This window comes from Hypomesus transpacificus, chromosome 9 (genome assembly GCF_021917145.1).
Source record: "Hypomesus transpacificus isolate Combined female chromosome 9, fHypTra1, whole genome shotgun sequence".
Lineage (NCBI taxonomy): Eukaryota > Metazoa > Chordata > Actinopteri > Osmeriformes > Osmeridae > Hypomesus > Hypomesus transpacificus.
Genome location: NC_061068.1, coordinates 5,809,605 through 5,827,667, shown reverse-complemented (window position 1 = coordinate 5,827,667; position 18,063 = coordinate 5,809,605). Strand labels below are relative to the sequence as shown.

The 18,063-nt window shown below is 43.7% G+C and overlaps 2 protein-coding genes and 1 non-coding gene across 4 annotated transcripts; 1 reads left to right on the top strand and 2 right to left on the bottom strand.

Moving 5' to 3' along the window:
* Positions 1-29: 29 nt before the first annotated feature.
* stimate (STIM activating enhance) lies at positions 30-8,354 on the bottom strand. Of its 2 annotated transcripts, XM_047025484.1 has the most exons (9): positions 8,214-8,354; positions 7,225-7,404; positions 5,872-5,920; positions 5,648-5,743; positions 5,344-5,465; positions 5,035-5,147; positions 4,808-4,885; positions 4,420-4,569; positions 30-1,874 (listed from the first exon to the last, which is right to left on the bottom strand). In XM_047025484.1, the coding sequence occupies exons 2-9, from the start codon at positions 7,373-7,375 to the stop codon at positions 1,761-1,763; spliced, it is 873 nt and encodes a 290-aa protein (XP_046881440.1). In that variant the 5' UTR covers positions 7,376-7,404; positions 8,214-8,354; the 3' UTR covers positions 30-1,760. The 2 variants fall into 2 exon arrangements, with proteins under 2 accessions (XP_046881440.1, XP_046881439.1); XM_047025483.1 differs by having other exon boundaries at positions 7,225-8,354.
* On the top strand, positions 3,634-3,705 carry trnae-cuc. The gene has a single exon. It is a non-coding gene; the product is annotated as a tRNA-Glu (tRNA).
* Positions 8,355-8,452: 98 nt separating the features above from the next.
* sfmbt1 (Scm like with four mbt domains 1) lies at positions 8,453-17,461 on the bottom strand. The gene is made up of 21 exons (XM_047024787.1): positions 17,378-17,461; positions 14,621-14,675; positions 14,447-14,541; positions 14,041-14,284; positions 13,784-13,872; positions 13,217-13,469; positions 12,986-13,083; positions 12,805-12,906; positions 12,490-12,649; positions 12,256-12,338; positions 12,012-12,138; positions 11,812-11,925; positions 11,613-11,655; positions 11,437-11,501; positions 11,189-11,328; positions 10,980-11,089; positions 10,681-10,856; positions 10,334-10,512; positions 10,033-10,257; positions 9,769-9,897; positions 8,453-9,643 (listed from the first exon to the last, which is right to left on the bottom strand). The coding sequence occupies exons 2-21, from the start codon at positions 14,643-14,645 to the stop codon at positions 9,503-9,505; spliced, it is 2,598 nt and encodes an 865-aa protein (XP_046880743.1). The 5' UTR covers positions 14,646-14,675; positions 17,378-17,461; the 3' UTR covers positions 8,453-9,502.
* Between the last annotated feature and the right edge of the window lie 602 nt (positions 17,462-18,063).

The window sequence follows — 18,063 nt, the reverse complement described above, 5'->3', positions numbered from 1 at the left end:
TGTGCAAATAATCTAACCCATTAACATAATTTGGGATTACACATCTGTTTACACAACTTTATTGCCAAAGCAAATATAATGATATCTGTAATTTCCTCATTTACTGAGCTAGATATTTTAATTACAAAGTATTGAGAGTCCTCTTTGTCCTTGTTTAGACAAGAACAACTGTAACCTTTTTATAATATGTTGCCCACCTTAACCAGAGTACTCTCACTTATTCCTTTGACATCACCAGCCCCAGTCATCACAGTAGCTCTGAAGAACACCACCCAACTTTTAACAGAACTTATAAAAGACAAGAGACACTCAAACACACACAAACACACACATTCCTACTGTCTGGTCCAGTCACTCACAGTTAAGAGGTCTGTGCTTATGCTTAATTCTCCTATTTCTAGATGTGAGCTCAAGCCAGTGAACGCTACTGCTGCATACCTGAAGATCTGGGGCATTAGATGAACATTCAACACACATGGTGAAAATCACACAGGCACATTGTCAACACAAATAAAATTCACAAAACAGTGGAGAAATAAATTGTGCAAGAGGTGAAGGTTTTGTTAGTCCGTTGGCTGGAAGTTGGATAAACTTGTTTCCAATCTATGTAATCTGAAACCAAAAACACTTTTGGAGTAGGCTTTTCCATGGTTTTGGCCCAATACAACACCCAGTAAAAAAGGACAAACACCACAGACAAGGAATAAATAGGATTCAAAACAAAGAGGTTTGGACACACAGACGTGAACAGCAACAGAGATTGCAGAGCTTTCCAGGAAGAGGATTTAACTGCTGCACTCTATCCTACCGCAACCTCCAAAGGCTTTGATAACATTTACAATACATTTCACATCGCATCGAACAATGTAAACATGCAAATCGAATGTTCTTGTCAATTTTAAAAAGCCGTGTTCACGTTCAGGGAATTTTTTTTATGAATACCTCACTCACATTGCAGTATCTGCATCTATTAACTTAAACTCAGTACATGTCTCACACACACAGGGGCCCCAACTCAACAGTTCATTATGTCCTTTTTCATGAGAAAAGCATCTGTCAGTATCTATATAGAAACTACATGATAACACAATCAAGTGAGGAGTTTGTCAAAATATCAAATATATCAAACTGTTAAAATGAGGTTGGCATGAAGGCCAGGAGGAGAGCGAGGACAGCTGAGTTACATCCCAGTGCCTGCTCTCCCCCTCTACATCCAACCGCAAGCCCCTGCTCTGACCCCTCCTGCCCCAATGCCTCCTGCCCCGGTGACCAGGAGATGGATCATCATCCACAGGAGGACACTGTGGATCTCTTGTAGACCAGTGTTAACACAGCTTTGCCAATACTCATATACATTGCTTTAGCAATATAACACTCATACATAAGGAGCTTTTATCCCAAATAAATGTCTTTAAACCACCAGCAGGAGAGATCCGTAGTGATATCAACATGGTGTGGTTAGTAAAGCTGAAGATTGGTGCATCCCATGTAGGATCTCCCAGTTTGATGTCCCTTATGAATGAAGGCTGTCCAGAACACGCTGACCGTCTGCAGTCAAGACATCGTCCTGCTCATTGGTTCTCAACTGAACAGTGTGTTGCATATAGACTGACGTGCATACTCAAGATAGAACAAGTCCAGACCAGGCCCCAGCCTAGGCAGTCCACAGGGCAGAGCGAGAGAGTGAGGGAGAGAAAAAGAACGAGGGAGAAATAGTTGGGATATGAGGTTGTGACCTGGTTAGCCTGGATAACCTTAGGTCAAACAGGAATTCCCATGCGGTGTTTTTTCTTCTTGACAGTCTTGTGGCTGGTGAGTCTGCGAACATCATCCTCATCCGTATCATCCATCTCATCATCGGCAGAAAACAGGATCTGAGGTGGGAAGTGAGGAGGGGGGTTACACATGCCTGATATCTGGCAGACAGAATCTAAATAAGACAGGCAACCAAATCACTCAAAAATGACTTTCTGTTTGCAGAAAGGATACTGAAGTGAGAAGCGATAAAATTTATGTTATATAAATATATTTATCTCCTGTCATTTATCTCCTGTCATTTATATATGCACTATTTGTACATCAAACATTTTAGAGAAAGTCTAAAAGCAGCAATAGTTAACACTTTCTATATATCTACAATGTATTCTAGACCTAAAATGTGACATTTAAAAAATTGTCTAAGCCAGCCAAGAGTGGAACCTTGATTCTTCTGGTCTGTAGTCAGACATTATCCATTGCCCCAACGGCCCCTGTATCACCAAATATTTGTTTTTGTTTCATGCAGGGAAGGCAAATTCCATGAAACTATGCTCTTCTCAGGTTCCCCTAGTGGCGGCCTGGAATACTACAAGCAAAAACAGCCAAGTTTCTGTCCCACAATTCCTGCCTGGTAGTCTAGTGGTTAGGATCAGGGTCACTCACCGCCATGGCCTGAGTTTGATTCCTTATCAGGGAATGTATTTTTAGGTATTCTGACATGCGGTAGCTTAACTGTCTTTATGGGGCTGACTGCTTTCGTGAGGCAGGACACATTGCACGTCACAGGATCCTGTGACAACACGCAAGCGAGAAGGAAGAAACCAAACCCTCAGCACCACACACTGCAACTGAGTCAGACAAGTGGGTGCCTCATAGACGATTGATTCTTCCCCTTCCCTTCTCCCAGTCAGCTGTCAAGAGACGCAGCTGCCGACAATCAGCTGGTAGGGAGGAAAGGGGACATAAAAGGCCGGTGAATGAACAAGGGGAGAGTTCAATCTTACAGAGAGAAGGGTGAGAACCAGACTACGGGAACCCTTTGAGTGTTTTTTTGCTAATATGTTGCAACAGAACAAGCCGATGGAAGGACAGATGAAAACCTCCTGGAGCACAGCCTCAACGGGGGACCAATTTCAGTTCCTGTTCTTTTAATTCTTTTGTTATTGTACTATACACTTGTCTAGGGTTCAAATCCAAATCTGACTGTGGTGCAATCTCTGGACTATGTGCGGCTCCCCTGGTTCGCTCAGCGGCTTATCACAATGCCACATGTCTCGCTTAAACTGGCTAATTGAAATACAAGGAAAACGAACATTGTATGGTTAGAATTTGGCGCTTTCACTGCCGTGGCCCGTGTTCGATTCCCGGTCAGGGAATGTCTTTTTAGTTCATCTGACATGCTGTTGCTCAACTGTATTGGTAGTCCTGATTGCTTTCTGGAGGCAGGATACTGGACTTCCACATAGGCATCAAATCAACAACAATAAACAATAAACGAAATAACGAACACTGACCCATCCCAATATCAAAAACTAAAACCTAATGAGAAGAACAATTGTAGCAAATATCAATGACTTCCACCTAACACTCCTAAGAAATATAGTCAGCAAAGTAATGAGACACTTTGTCATAGCAAGCATCAAATAGACCTCTACGATTAATGGACAACAAATTTTGCTTTTATGTTGATTGATAGTTATTTCATATTTACTGAACTCAATATTGCGTGACTGTCCTAATTAGAGTATGTATGGCATGGGGCAGGGTCTCCCCCTGTTGGCAATTGAGTGCAAGCATCCTTAATGCCTGTGATAGACACCTGTTCCTGTCACACCACAAATTCATGAAGACATGTACCCCAAGACATTCTATCACTCCCTGGTGGTCTAGTGGTTAGGATTCGGCGCTCTCACCGCCGCGGCCCGGGTTCGATTCCCGGTCAGGGAACATCTTTTCTGTTTTGTTGTTTTTAACCCTGTGCAGGCTTAAAACAACAACTCCAAAGACAACGACTCCAAAGATCCAAATATTGAAAAACACACTGGATTATTTGGTCACATTATGTAATTCATACAAAATCCCCTTGTTCATGGCAGCCAGTAAAATGACTTAATGTATTAGTTTTAAGGTGGTGCGCTAGTCTGTGTTCTGTGGAGCAAGTCCCAGTCTCACAACCTGTTTTACAGGCCTGTAAAGTGAGAGTCCATGGGTCTGGTCTACAGTGATTCACACCAATAAAAATTGCTCCAGCAGTTTCCAAACATCCTTCTTAAGATGAACAGAGCAAGAAAGAGGCCTTTGGGACCTGTCTACACCACCAGTGGAGGCCAAGAAAGATGTGCCATGGCCTAGCCCAGTGACTACGTCAGCTGAAGAGCAAGACGCCTCAGAACAGCCAAACACCACACAGGGATTCAGGAAGCCTTTCAGGGTAAGGGGCAGAGAGAAAAGAAGCCAGGCTGGTCTAAAAAGCTATGTCATACTCCTCCCCCTAAAAAAACATAACTTTCTGATGCTATACACTAGAGCCGAGCTGCCTTTCCAATGTGTATATTTGCAGGGGTTAGCGTATGTGAATATGTGGTTTAAGGTTGTGTCAAACTGTGTAAACATACTGTTCCGAACAATGACCTTTGCTTTATATCCACATCCTGCTCTTACCTCCGACTCCGAGTCGTCATGGGAGAGCGCCCGTCTGTAGCGCACCTTGCTGCTCCCTCGAGGGTCCTCCCCCACCTCCCGCTCCTCCAGCTTGGCTTTTGTCCTTCCCTTCTTCATCAGGAAGTTATCTACAACCCAGAACATCAGGGCCTGTGGACAGCCACCCCAAAAAACAACTCATTTAGGTAGCATCCCTGTAACTAACTCCTCTGTGCAAACACACATAAGGCATAAATCACAACGATCAAACTAAAATGCTCACTACAGATAATAAAGCAGTTGTGGGCGAATCAGCTAAAAACCAGGAGGCTCAGCCAATTACAATGAATTACTGACTGACTTAATGGAAGACGTCCTCGTGACAGAGACCCAGATGAACTGTACTTACGTTAACGAAGAACGGAACGATAAGCATGACGATTGCAAGCTCCAACTGAGGGTTGTTTATGGGGTTAAGGAGAGACAGCTGTAAGACACAAACACACATGCATACCACTTTTAGTTCATATTCAAAATACTTGGAAAATAAAGGCTTACAAACTGACACAAACATCTTAGAACCTGATAGTGAAATACAGTGCTCTTAGAAAACTCAGAAAACTTGGAAATGCTGACCTTCTTCCACTGAGGAATTAGCAGAACCAGGATGATGAGGACCTTCTCAAACATCATGATCAGGATGTAGAGAGCACACTGACCTGCCCATGCCGTACACTGCACGGGCTCCCCTAAACACACAACCAAACCACTCATTTAGCCTAAAATCTCTTGTTTGGTGAAAACAGTAACAGTGCCTATACTAGCACAGGGAGACAATCTAGCTAAGGTGTGCTTAGCATTCTACAAAAGCATCCTGCCACTCTTCTGGAAAACCTAGATACTAATGACAAGGAAACTCTTGTTCAAATGACGTGCAGCCCTCACCGTACTCCCCAAAGCGAAGAGAGTCCCACTGCCGCCACTCAACAACAGCACTGACTGCCCTCACGCCAGCGTAGATCAGCAGCATGCCCAGAGACGCGTCCAGCAGGAAGTTGATGAGGTATCTGAGGGCAGGAAGGGGGTCAGGGAGGGCAGAGACATAGGGGTTCAACATAGGGGTTCAACATAGGGGTACATGGGTGCTGAAGACACACATACACAGGTGTAACTACAGATGAAAAGTGCCACACCCAGGCAGAGTTGTTGACACCCAAACAGATTTGCAGAAACGTAGGCACACACTCACAGCGAGCAGGGGTCTTCCTCTGTAAGGTCAGACAGGTAGACATTGGCAAAGTGTATAAATAGCATTCCAATGGCCTGTTTGGAAGTATCCAGGAACCTGAGGAAAACAACAAACAGAGATAAAGCGATGACGCTGTCTTATCTGCCCAAGTTTGAGAGAATCCAAAAACAGATTCAAGAAACACTTTCCCAGCCAGGTTGTTTGTGTTGACATGACTGCCTTACCAAATTCTCCATGGTCTTCTCTCATGCTTAGGCTCCCTGAAGCGCTTCACTGTGGGTAAGAGACAGTGCACACAAAGAAAGACCCCAAACAGATTCAATTAGCCCACTCAAGTAAATTATTATTATAATGCCCACACATTTGAAAAGCAATAGTGAAATTGTTAAATCAGTTCACTGTCTTGTTTTTGTTTCAGTGGTCAGACTTCCCCTTTTCAGAAAGTTAAGCTTAACCACAACTGTACCAGCACAGATCATATGCCAGAAACCTCAACGTTCCTCCATGGCGGGTGCTATAAAGTTCATGTTGACAAATGGCGAGATGGTTAAAGGAACTAGCAGTCAAGTCCATGTTGATCTGGCATATCACCTTACTTATCAGTAACATAGATTTCACACATCCAGTACAGGTAATGGAGGTTTAATTGTATCTCTCATACTCAATCCTAAAGATCTACACCTAAGATGCACAAGGACAGGGAACCCACATCATCTGATCGCATGTCACAGTGTCTTGGTCTCCATTTCGGCAACCTCAAACTTTCATGATCATGGGACAACAGGCATGTCTTTAGAAAGCACGATAAATACACTTGTGTACTATAAAATCCTTCTGGGATACGTGAATTGTGGTCCTTTTGTAAATCTGTTGAATGAATGAATCATGAATGATGCAATAGTTTGTATCCTCTTCTCTGAGCGAGACATAATAGTGAACAGATAAAGCTCTTGCTGTTCCTGACAATAGTTACTTGTTCCATTCTCTCTCTCTCTCTCTCTCTCTCTCTCTCTCTCTCTCTCTCTCCTCTCTCTCTCTCCTTCTATTACATAGGATGGCCTGCAAACTGATTTTTTTTCTGATTTGTAAATGTTATTTATGTACAAATGTGTACAAAAGACTTTTGATATGTGTATGTTATGCTGTGTCTTCAGTCTGTTCAGTTATTTGTGTTGGATGTGTCACACCCTGCACAGTGCGATGCTGGCAGAGGCATATTGTCAGTCTACTGGTGGGAAAACCTCTTCAGGCAAGTCGACCTTACACAGCTGAACATTCCTGGTAGGCAGACACTGATGTCAATAAGGGATTCTATAGCAGGGTTTTCCCAGCCCCACGGTTGAGGGCTGGGAAAACTCTATGTACTACTTTCAGAGAATACATCTACTTTCATAAACCCATATATTCTCTCAGTCAATCTTGTGCCTGCAAATTCAATACAATTGACAAAGATATAGTGCCTAACTCCTACAGAAACACGGCTCAGAAGAAAACATCTAGCAAGGAACAAGACAACAATAATGGATATTTAATTAGAGAACTGGCATACTGTAGTGTTGTTTTAGCTGGCTACTCACACATGAGTGTGCTGAAGGCCACGACTCCGAGCAGGCCTTGAAGAAAGATGCCAAAAGAGTCCATCAAGTCACCGTTCTCGCAGCCGCGGGTGTTTGGGTCTGGCGTGGGACTTGCAGATACCGACGTGTTTGGCGACGATATAGCAGACATCCCGGCTCCTGGGATGGCCACATCCCCGGCTTGGGACAAAACATGTGCAACCCCTCTAACCACCATGATTAACCAGAGCACAGAGGTGGAGTGCACTGAGTGAGTTAGCGAGTCGGCTAGCAAAATTGATGTCAGCTACAGATTTAGACGACTACAATCCACAATCGTAGTGACCACTTGTCTTGTCGTATTAGTCAGCTGGCAATCGATAAGTTCCGCCGAACAATTATCTGCAAGATATAAAGGAATCATCCTCTTCCTCTCAGCCGTGGACCCATTCTCCAGTTCCGCCAGCTAAATAGCTAGTAAACTCTAGACAACTGGGATTTGTTCAAGATTCATATTAAATAAATAGTAGGCTAAGTGTATAGAAAACTTATCCTAAAATATATAATGTCCGTCAAATTTAAACTATTAGACAACTTGCAAGTCTGAAATGTTAGGGAAGTAATGCTCATAAATGCTTCAGGATCATAGTCGGGCGTTAGAACTAGGAGTACTGCAACTGAGCGAGCTAGCTACTGTGTGGGTAATAACGGCTCTCTGGTGTCACGAGTATTATATGGAATGAACAGATTGACTGTCTGAATTAAGTTAGCAACGCGGTAAAGTATTAAACTAACGTATTGGTGATTAGCTAAAAAGGAAAAGCAAAGAGGGAACAAATACGCAGAAAGGATGAGCGTGATGCTGACAAGCTATACTACTGTAGGGAGCTGTAGTGTACTGCTAGGATGCTACTGTGGCTGGCTAACAACGCCGAGTCGAGTAGCAGCAGGATTTACTTCCAAATGCTTTCAACTGTATGAGTCAAATTGCATGACACTTATGTACTCACGATTACCGGGTTGTTTCTGAACGTAGTATATTCAATAAAGAATGAGCTGCAGATAAATAATTAGTTTGAGTACTAAAATCCAGTCGTTTCGTTTCAGACATTCCAGCTGCTTCGTTCCCTGCCTGGACAGTGCACTCTCATGTTGATGTGACGTAACCATCACATGATCAACGTGGTATAGCGGAACCACCTATATAGCGCGGGCCAGGGCACTGAATACACTTCACGAGTCAAATGTATCAGATTCAGGTTTTTATTCAATATTCTCTTAAATAGCAATCATATTCCACAAACACAGAAGTAAAAACGAAATCAACGCAAATTCCAGTTTCATTCAAGATCAAATGATCTCAGTGGTAGAGGCAGGCAAACGAGGGAAACTAAAACAGTTTGCTCACAAAATGTAAACACCACAAATACTACAGTACTAGCAGAGATTTATAATGATAGTTATAATAATGATAAATAAAATTTTATTTTTAGATTTAATTTAATGTTTCAGGAGAAACGTCTTGCTTTAGAAAGCATATGCCCATGATGCAATCATTAAAACCCGTTACTTAAACTTAGACCTATAGGTTGGAACAGTAATATGATGGCAAAACTTAATTTTAGGCTTTGGAATCATGCTCAGTGTAATTAAGCAAAAGTTCAAATCCTTCTCAGAGAAGTCAAAAAAAAAAGCTCTTTCTGTGAATATCCAATCCTCTGTCTAGGTCTTGTCCAAAAATATGCCTAAAGTCCTTCTATAGGTGCACATATACCTTATGGAGCTTATGTAATTGGTAGAAAATCAAACTAACCACCCTGTTGCACTAGAGGTGCTTTAGAATATGTACACTATATACACAGACACACCCTGTACACTTTGCGTACCACTAAAAAGTTGTAGTCTTTGTGCTTCTTCATGTATTTGCATTGTCAAACGCTCTGGGGTTGTTGGAGCTCATCAGATCATGGAGCCATTATGATTCCTAAACGGCAGGAATGTAGGCTAGCTATACCTGAATCAAGCAAGACATTTCTTCCCCTTTTCCTAGAAGATTTAGAGAGGGAGGGGAGAACTGGTAAAATGTCAACACAAAGCTACTGTTCCTGTGCCACATGTGCTTTGCTCCTTAGATACAACACACAGGGCAAAGAAACAGGAAATGATAAAGCTCTTGATCCATCGGATGTCTGAGCTTGGCGCAAGTTTCCAAGGGATGTCCAGAGGCAGCAGTTATGGAGAGTCATGTCATGGGACTGAGCACTGCATTTAATCGTCTCACTTTAATAAACCCCCTCAGCTATGTAGCAAATTGCTGATAGAATGCCAGCTTGACCCTTTCAATATGGTGGCAAAGCTTAATAGCAGGCCCTAATTTCAGGTCCATGCACTCCTGTACAGTGGGAAGGTTTAGCAGGAGTAGAGCTTGTCCATCAATCTCCTGTAAAACATACAAAAGGTCAAAGGGCAAGATAATAAGGTATTAGAAACATTATACGTTATTGGGAATCATTCTATTGATCTTGTCAGTATGTCACATGAATGTACCAGGGAAGGTTATATTACCTGATCCAAAAAGATGCGTGCCAAGGGAGCACAGTCAGTGGTCTTAATGAAACGCACTACGTCAGTCACACTCCACTCCAGAGGGCTTGTATCTAAACACAGCTTCGGTGGCACCTCTGTTTTGGAGCTCTGCAAACCGGCACAGAACGAAGAGATGCATACAAAAATTTCAACCACACACTAGGTAAAGACATGACTTTGAAGAAACCCGAATTGGCCTCATTTGAACGTATAGTCACAGTCCAGCACTTGCAGCATGCTAACCTTTGGCGAGGGAGGCCGGTTCTCATCATCTGAGAAGGACGGGGAGCGAGGTTTCCTGCGCCTACGGGTTGGCCTAGGTGTAGCAGGTGGGGAAGGGGACGGGGTCGGTGGTTGAGACTTCCCGGCAGAATATTCAGAATCATCCTGGAGGTCATCCTGCAGCTCTGAGCCAGAATCTTCACTCAGAGAATCATCATCATCCAGATCCTCTTCCTCACCACTGCCCTGTAACACCAAGACGGGTTATGGTCTTGGGATTCATGTCAAAAGGTGAACCACATGGTGTGTGTATGTGCCTTACCTGTGGCGAGCCTGCAGGCGTGTTATCCAGTGAGGCTGAGGAACGTCTCTTCTTGTGTACGAAGAGTTGCTTCCTCCTCTTCCTTCGCCTCCCTCGTCTCTTGGCTCCTCCCTCCAGGTTCGAGTGACCCCCAGGAGGCCGGCCCACTCGCTTACTCTTCTTTTTGCCATAGTAATAGGCTGCAGTGAACACACACACATGGATGACTAGGGGAAACTATGCAACTATACACAATTCATCTACAGTATATGTAATCGAACCTGTTATCTAAACTATTACATGTCCTGGTTAGAATGTATATTTAGCCAAAACATAAATACATTGAACTAAGAGAAGGTTCGACTGACTGTATTTGGTTTTGGTGAGGACAGAGCAATTCTCTGAGCAGTGCTCCAGAACCATGCGTGGTCCAAACAGGTTGGGGCAGCACTCCAGCTTGATGCAGGTTTTCCTACAGAAGTCAGCGACACGGTCTGCAGTGCGCACAATCTCCACCGTGGCACGGTAACTCTTGCCTTTGTACCTTATGATAAGAAACATAGTCTCTGGGTTAAAACGAGACACATCATACTTATGGTAAAAATGACTGTAACCTTGAATCGGCCTCATTAACTGAATGTAACAGGATTTGACATCGGCCCCTTACTTGGCTTTTAGCGTCTCCCCGTGGCCATGCCAGCGCCCCTCCTGGTCCAGCTGCAGCTCCCTCAGCACACGGCTGGGCTTGTAAGCTGAGTTAATCAGCAGGGTCAACACCTGAACAGGACACACAACACAGAGGGGTGACTGATAAGAGTTGTACATGGAAGGATGTCAGTGCTTATGTTTGATAGCAAACTATCCAGGCCTCCCCACCTCTTTGAGGACCAGTACACAATTGCCTGGGCCAATGAACTGGGGCAGCTCAGCAATGCGCCCCTTGTTCAGGTAGGGTCCAGAGAAACACCGGTGGTTGAAGTAGATTTTGGGGCAGCAATACTTTCCATTTCCTTGTCCTACGTTACGGCACAAAGTATTTACTCAGAAAGGAGGGAATAGTTAACATGGCATCAAAATAGGAGTAGTGGTGGTCAATAACAACATACTACAAAGACAACCCTCACCTGTCTCTGATTGGTTGGTTGACTGCTTAAAAGAGTCAGGTGACGTGGATTTGGGCAGGGCTCGCCTATTGAGTAAGAGGCAGTGGTTAGGGGCAAAGTGCAAAGGACAGAATGTTAATCAAACTAAGATGAATAGCCAGGACAACATTCTCTCCCTCTCAGTCCTGCATACTTACTGTTTCTCAGGTTGCACCACAGCAATCCGTCTCTGCTTTTCAACTAAAAGAAAAGAGTTAAAAAAAAAATATATATATATTTTGAGTTGTCTCTCACTGTCCCAAAAACAATATATGCTTTGTTCTACATGGTAACAAATACATACACTGGAGGTGGCTGACCACACAAATATGTGTTTCCCCTCTAGAGAACACCAACCTTTAGGCTTTATGGGATAGAGGAGGGGGTAGCCGTTGGTCTCGCACCAGCTGACAGGAAAAATGTCTAATGAGTCCACGTGAACTATTAGCTCGGGCATTGGCTGCTTAAGCCCTGGACAGAAAGAAAGAAAGATGGATAAGTGTCCATGAAGTTTATCTGTAAGAGCTTTAGCATGAACGGCTCAACAAAATACTCACCTTCCAGACTAAGCCACATGTGCTGCCCTTTGACCTTGGTGACTGTTGCTACATGAATGTGCTCAGGCGAGAGAGGGTTCACTGCCTCCAGTTTCATGGTTTCCTTAAAGCTGTGGTCTGTCTGGTCCTGAGAAGAGAACAGAAAAGAGGGAGGCTTTCACAAGCTAGCTTTACTGTATGTTTTGGGGTTGTACACACATTGCAATATGTGCCCTGTGGTGCTCAAGCAGTTGCCTTAACTCACTGTGGGGAAACAGTGCTGTGGAGCTGCTTCAGCCTCACACTGTTTAAGGTAATCAGCCCAGTCAAAGTCCTGCCCCTGGTATCCTACAGAATGACAGAGAAGGGGATAGAAATGAACGCAGTGAAGGAAAACCCAAGAGACAGAGGGCAAGGGTGGTAAAACCAAGGGATGGGAAAGAAAGAGAAAGAACTTTGAGTCATGAAGGAAAACATCAGAGTTTCCAGCCCAACACACCTTTTGGGGAGCTGAGAGGGACCCCGTTCTTGAGGCTCCACTGAGCAGGAAAGATCCCAGGACTGTTTCTGTGGCACAGGAAGGATCGCCCACTGTCCTCTGGCCCTTCATCACCACGGATATCATCCATCTTCACAAGGAAGTACTGCTCATTGAACACCTGCAGGAGATATGAGCGAGCAGGATGTGTTGTCTAACCATCTCACCTCAGCAATGCTAGTGCTGATTCAAGTCAGTCAGAGAAATAACTGAGGGCAGTATTCAGACAGAAGAACAGAGTTAGAGGTGAAGGAGGATATATAGAAGGGCTATTGCCTTGACGACTGTGGCAGGACTGATACAGAAAGGGGCAGCAGGGTCGACAGCTTCCAGTTTCATCCCCTCGGTAAAGCAGTGGGTTGAGATTGCAGGTTGGTCCTGAGGCGCACAAAAAACATACCCAATTAGCACAGAATAAACACCACCCAGACCTTTAAAACACTGGAATATGGTTTGCCTTGGAGAACTCTTCAGTCAGTGCCACATCCTCAGGATGATCTCTGATTCGCTGTCTCACATCTTCCCACTCTTCTTCCTTGCACAGGGGGATGAGGTCTGAAGGAAGGAAACGCGTCTTATTGAGGAAAACCAATATAGCAGATCCCGTGTAAATTGGCTTATTTTCCTATCATCTGAACAATATCAGTCATTAATCAGCGAGACCGGGATCTCCCAGGAAGCGGCTGACCTGTATGTGGCCTGAGGGTGCAGGCGTTCTCCTTAGCCCAGCCAGGTGGGTGGAGGCGTGGGTGGAAATAGTAGAGCCAGAGGGAGGAGAGAGGATCTGGGAGACCCTCTGTGCCAAACAGGCGCAGTCTTAGCCTGCCCCCCACATTCTCCTCAACCTCTGCAGCCCAGGCCACCGCAGGGTCTTGGCTGTCCTGCACCTCCACACTGCAGCCTGGGCTCAGCAGATCCACTGGGTCCTTCCCACGCTGGGGCTGGGGACAGACATAGACACAGAAAAAAACACTCAGTAATACACACACAACAATGGACACACTCACAAACTCATACAGTACATATGGAGGATGTGCTGCCAGGAATGTGCGTTGCATTTGTTAAAAACTAGAGTAGAAGAGAATATAAACGACATCTAAATCTAAACTTCACTGTGTAAGGGTTGGATACATCCTCTCAAGGAAATGGGTCATTGAGCAGACAGGTAAGAAAAACTAGTTTCTGAAACACACATTCCAGATTCCTCCTTGTCAGCTGCCTGTAGTATAAGTGTGAGGGCCAAGCATGCTGTTACCCCTTCCAGCAGGTTGGCAGGTGCGCTGCACTCCTCTGCCAGGGCCCTCTCCAGCAGGGCCTCCCAGTCCGGGTGTTTCTCACGCACACCTGAGAGGGAGACAGAGAGAGGCTATTACCACATGTACGATAAGGTCACCGAGGTAAGACACTGCCAGCATATCCAACACTGGTACTTCTCCACAACTGGTCACTATTTTTTGTTGTCACTACTGTGTAATAAGTGAATACACTGATAGCTCTCCTCAGCGCTCTCACCTTCAGGAGCCTTCATGACTTTGCCCTGCTTCCTGCTCCATCCAAGCGGATGAAGGTCCGCTGTCATGATGTCACACCAGAAGTCAGCGCGACGGTCATCCTGGTACCCTTCGTAGCGCAGCAACAACAGCTGGCCGCAGGTAGTAATGATGGAGGCCACCCAATAAGGTCCATCTGGCTCTGAGCGCACACACACCTCCAGCTTCATGCCCGGGGTCAAGCCTGTCTGTAGGCCCTGGTCCACCTGACCCACAGGGGGTGGAGGGGTAGAAGAGGACACAGAGACTTACATATTGATATCAGATAGTTAGTTCAATGACAAATCATTCTGACACTCATCTGAGAGTGTGCGTCAAACAAGACTTGTAAGGAATACATTAGGAATGTGAAAGACATGTTGACTTACATGTTTAAAGGCATGATGGGGAACCGACACAGCCCCATTCTCCTCTAGATAGTCATCCCAGCTGAAGTCAGACACATCCTGACCAGAGTCTCCATCTAGGAAATGCACAGATGAACATTGTATATATCTGTTTCCGCGCTGCAGTAACCTGCAGTTGAAAAGTACAGTACTCACCAGACTCCAGAGGCTCATGGCTCATGTTTGGTCTCCCTATAGGCCAGGTCAACAGCTATGAAGAAACACAGAACAGGGCAGAGGTCACTAGTATGAACAAGAAGAACCCACATCTTAAATACCACAGGAGAACAGATGGCAAATACACCATCAGAATTAGACACAAAATTCCATCTCTGAGGTCTTCATTTTTTGGGAGTAAACCATGCCTTTAACTTGGGATACTTCCAGAATTTGGCTTCATTGTTTCAAACAAATCTTTTCCAAAAAAGAATGTGGCATTCACATCAAAGTTTCACACATTTAAGTTTCCGCCTACTGCGAAAAGCGGATAAAATGAGAAGATGGCATTTCTAAACCAGCAATGAGAAAGCATTAGGGATGACAATGGCTGTGGGGTTTATGTAAAGGATGCGAAGGGTAGCTCCTCTGTCACCGCTGCTCCATTCAGCCGGCCTGTCAAGCCTGTCTTTGTCATTCCTGACGTCTCTATTAAAGACGAGACGGCCGTCAGACAGGCTCCCCCTGAACACCGGCCGGCCACCACGACCCCCGCACTCCTGCAGGATCAGCCAGGCCCTTTCACACACGACCCCACTGCCCTGCCAGGCTCAGCTAGCAGGCTCACACAAACACTACACACACAAGATATTGTTGTGGTGGGGGGGCGGGGGAGGGGGGGTTACACTCCAACACAGGAGTGGATGAAAAGAGCAGCAAAGAAATGTACAATGTCTCAACCATCACATGTAGATTTAAAATCAAACTGCTATTATCAGAGAAGTCTATGCTATTAATAATATGAGCAGGGTTGATTCCCCCCCCCCCCCAATGTAATGGACTCCTTTGATATATATAAGTGATCTATAATGCTAGTTGATGGTCATGCTAGTTGATGGTCATTTTCATGATTCAGAACTGTTTTATATAACAATAACAAGTCTTTAAAGATAAAATAATTGGGTCTCGTATATCTAAACTTCAGATTGATTCTGATAGTTCAGTGGGCGTAGACTTATGCAAATGTTTAGTTGATTGACAGCTTCAAATATTGCTTTGGAGGGAAAAGGGACACATGCTGGTTGCTTGGGTGTATTTCCATATGGACTGAGAGGAATACAACACGCTTCCTTGATGATACATAACTCATATTTGAGATTAGGTGACATCAATGTCAACTGGCTGATCCTGGTAACTGCTCAAAATGCAGAAGTAAGACAACTCTTGAAATAACAATGGCATTATTGTCTTGTACTTTGTGATGATTGTAGTACGAATACAATGACACAAAAACATCCTTATTTAATTACTTGAAGACTTTTCAGAATCTTTAAAACACACACAAACTGCACAAAATGAGATGGCCTTTTCCTGAAAATGCTATAGCATACCTACACTATAAACTGACTCACCCTGAAAGAGAAACAAACTCAGTGAAGGTCTACAGTGCCCACACAACTGCAGATCTGTCCCTTCTAGCTATTGCTGGATCATATGATCAGTGTTTTAACATACCATAAGCATATGCAGACCAGGCAACTGAAAGTAAATGCAAAAAGACAAACTAGACAACACCCTTTTGGAGAAACTGTCTCTAAAAAAATTATCTTAAAATGTCCCGTGACGTTCACACAAAACATTTGAAGTTACACTTGAACACAAAAAACCCCACAACCCTTTAAACACCAGGGTATACTGTCAACCATTGATTTACTCTTCAGAGAGATGGATATGGCCACCATTGTCTCTCTTGAGTATGGAAGTTGATAAATATTTTCTAGGTCTTCTGACACAACTGTTTTGGAGTACTACAGTTTGATTGAATAAAAAAATAATTGCCAAATGATAAGAGTACACATCAGGCGTCAGTGAGTGTCCAAGCGCTGTCGAAAATTAACAATATTTTTACTGACTGCATAAAACGTATATAGGCCTACCAATACATAACACTTTAAAACCAGTCCATTGATAGAACGTTTCATTGCGGTTTGTCAGTTGATAGAATGTTGCTCGGATTATTCAAGTTGCATAACTAAGGAAGTTGATAAGGAGAGAAAACGTTGCTATTACCAACGTTGAAATGGTCCTATGTACAGTATCAATGCTAGCTCAAAGTAGCCTTATTATAAATAACTTACACGAAACCCCAAAATGTAAACATCCAACTACAATGAGTTGATTCCCTTAGTATAATAAACAGCTTTGCAGCGTGCAGCGATAATAGATAATAGCTTAACCATCCGAACAAATACGAACGGCTTAATTCCAGAACAGATTGCTGTGAATTATCCGTAGAGGCTTTCAATGATTGGTTTTTAACTGACAAACGCAGTCTTCGGCAATAGATGGGCCATTAATGCAATTGCTTTGCAGACACTACCGCCGATTATCCAACTTTACTGGTAGGCTACGTCCATTGAGGAGAAAGGCACGGAAAGCAAGAAAGAAAAAAACAAACAAAATAGCGTCTATTTTTGTGCCATGTAGGTCAATTCTGATGCCAAAGGCACAGCGGTCGAAGGGGGGCTTATTCGACACATGCTAAAAACGCCTGTGACCAAGTCAAGTTACTGAAACGTCATGGCTTGAGCAATACATAGCGAGCAATAAGGGCGCTTGCACTCGACCGAGCCCGAGTCATCTTTTTTAGAGACGGGAAAAAAGATGCAGACATCACCAAAATGCAGGTTACCACAATGAGAACATAATAAACAAAACATAGTATGTGAGTATTTAGTCACAAAATTCGTTTCTTACCAGTAAATAGTTTTTCAAGTCGGTTTTAGATGCCGTTCCTTTCCGCCTAGTCGTTCACGACCTCATTCCAATATGGCACAAACTGCAACTGCGCATGTTCTGCCGCCTATATCCACGTTCTAAGCCCGGATAGCTGATATTGTCGGTGTTGAGCATGAAAAAATGACTTCCATCTTCACACAATAAAATATGACATATCCAAAACCAAGTATAAAATCCAGAAGGAAACTAACAAGATTATTTTTCTTTTAATTCATACTTTTTCTTTAAGTAAAAGCTTATGTCCAATAAATCGTCTATGTCTGACTGGGTGCACGTTTGGTCCAATTTCCCTATGGATTCAACACTTTGTTAATCGTTGAACTAGAATAGGCTATGGATTGCATTCATGATCGACCCACTTTCGTTTAATGTCATTTAAGTGATGAAATACAAACTGTGATGTCGACTTCAACCATCTTGAAAAATATTCGAGTTGCTTTTTTCAGCATCATTGTTCGGTCTATCGAAAATATTGCAATGTAAAATAATAAGTGTTATTTTATTGGAACGGCTGAATGCACACACTGTTGACAAATTTACAAGACAATCGTTGATGTTGGCATAACCTGCTTGCCATGGTCAAGAAAGTAGCCTACCCTATTGATTTTTTTAACAGAATCTGGAAGAAATCGTGATAAGAAGCT

What these genes read in the sequence shown, in the direction of transcription:
- stimate (XM_047025483.1), bottom strand. Translation starts at nt 7,441, where the DNA reads ATGGTGGTTAGAGGGGTTGCACATGTTTTGTCCCAAGCCGGGGATGTG. An exon ending in GAGGAAGACCCCTGCTCGCT is followed by an intron (nt 5,466 to 5,647) that starts GTGAGTGTGTGC and finishes TCCTGCCCTCAG; the next exon opens with ATACCTCATCAACTTCCTGC. An exon ending in TAATTCCTCAGTGGAAGAAG is followed by an intron (nt 4,886 to 5,034) that starts GTCAGCATTTCC and finishes TGTGTCTTACAG; the next exon opens with CTGTCTCTCCTTAACCCCAT.
- sfmbt1 (XM_047024787.1), bottom strand. Translation starts at nt 14,645, where the DNA reads ATGAGCCATGAGCCTCTGGAGTCTG. An exon ending in TGACTGAAGAGTTCTCCAAG is followed by an intron (nt 12,907 to 12,985) that starts GCAAACCATATT and finishes TGTGCGCCTCAG; the next exon opens with GACCAACCTGCAATCTCAAC. An exon ending in AACCAACCAATCAGAGACAG is followed by an intron (nt 11,329 to 11,436) that starts GTGAGGGTTGTC and finishes GCCGTAACGTAG; the next exon opens with GACAAGGAAATGGAAAGTAT.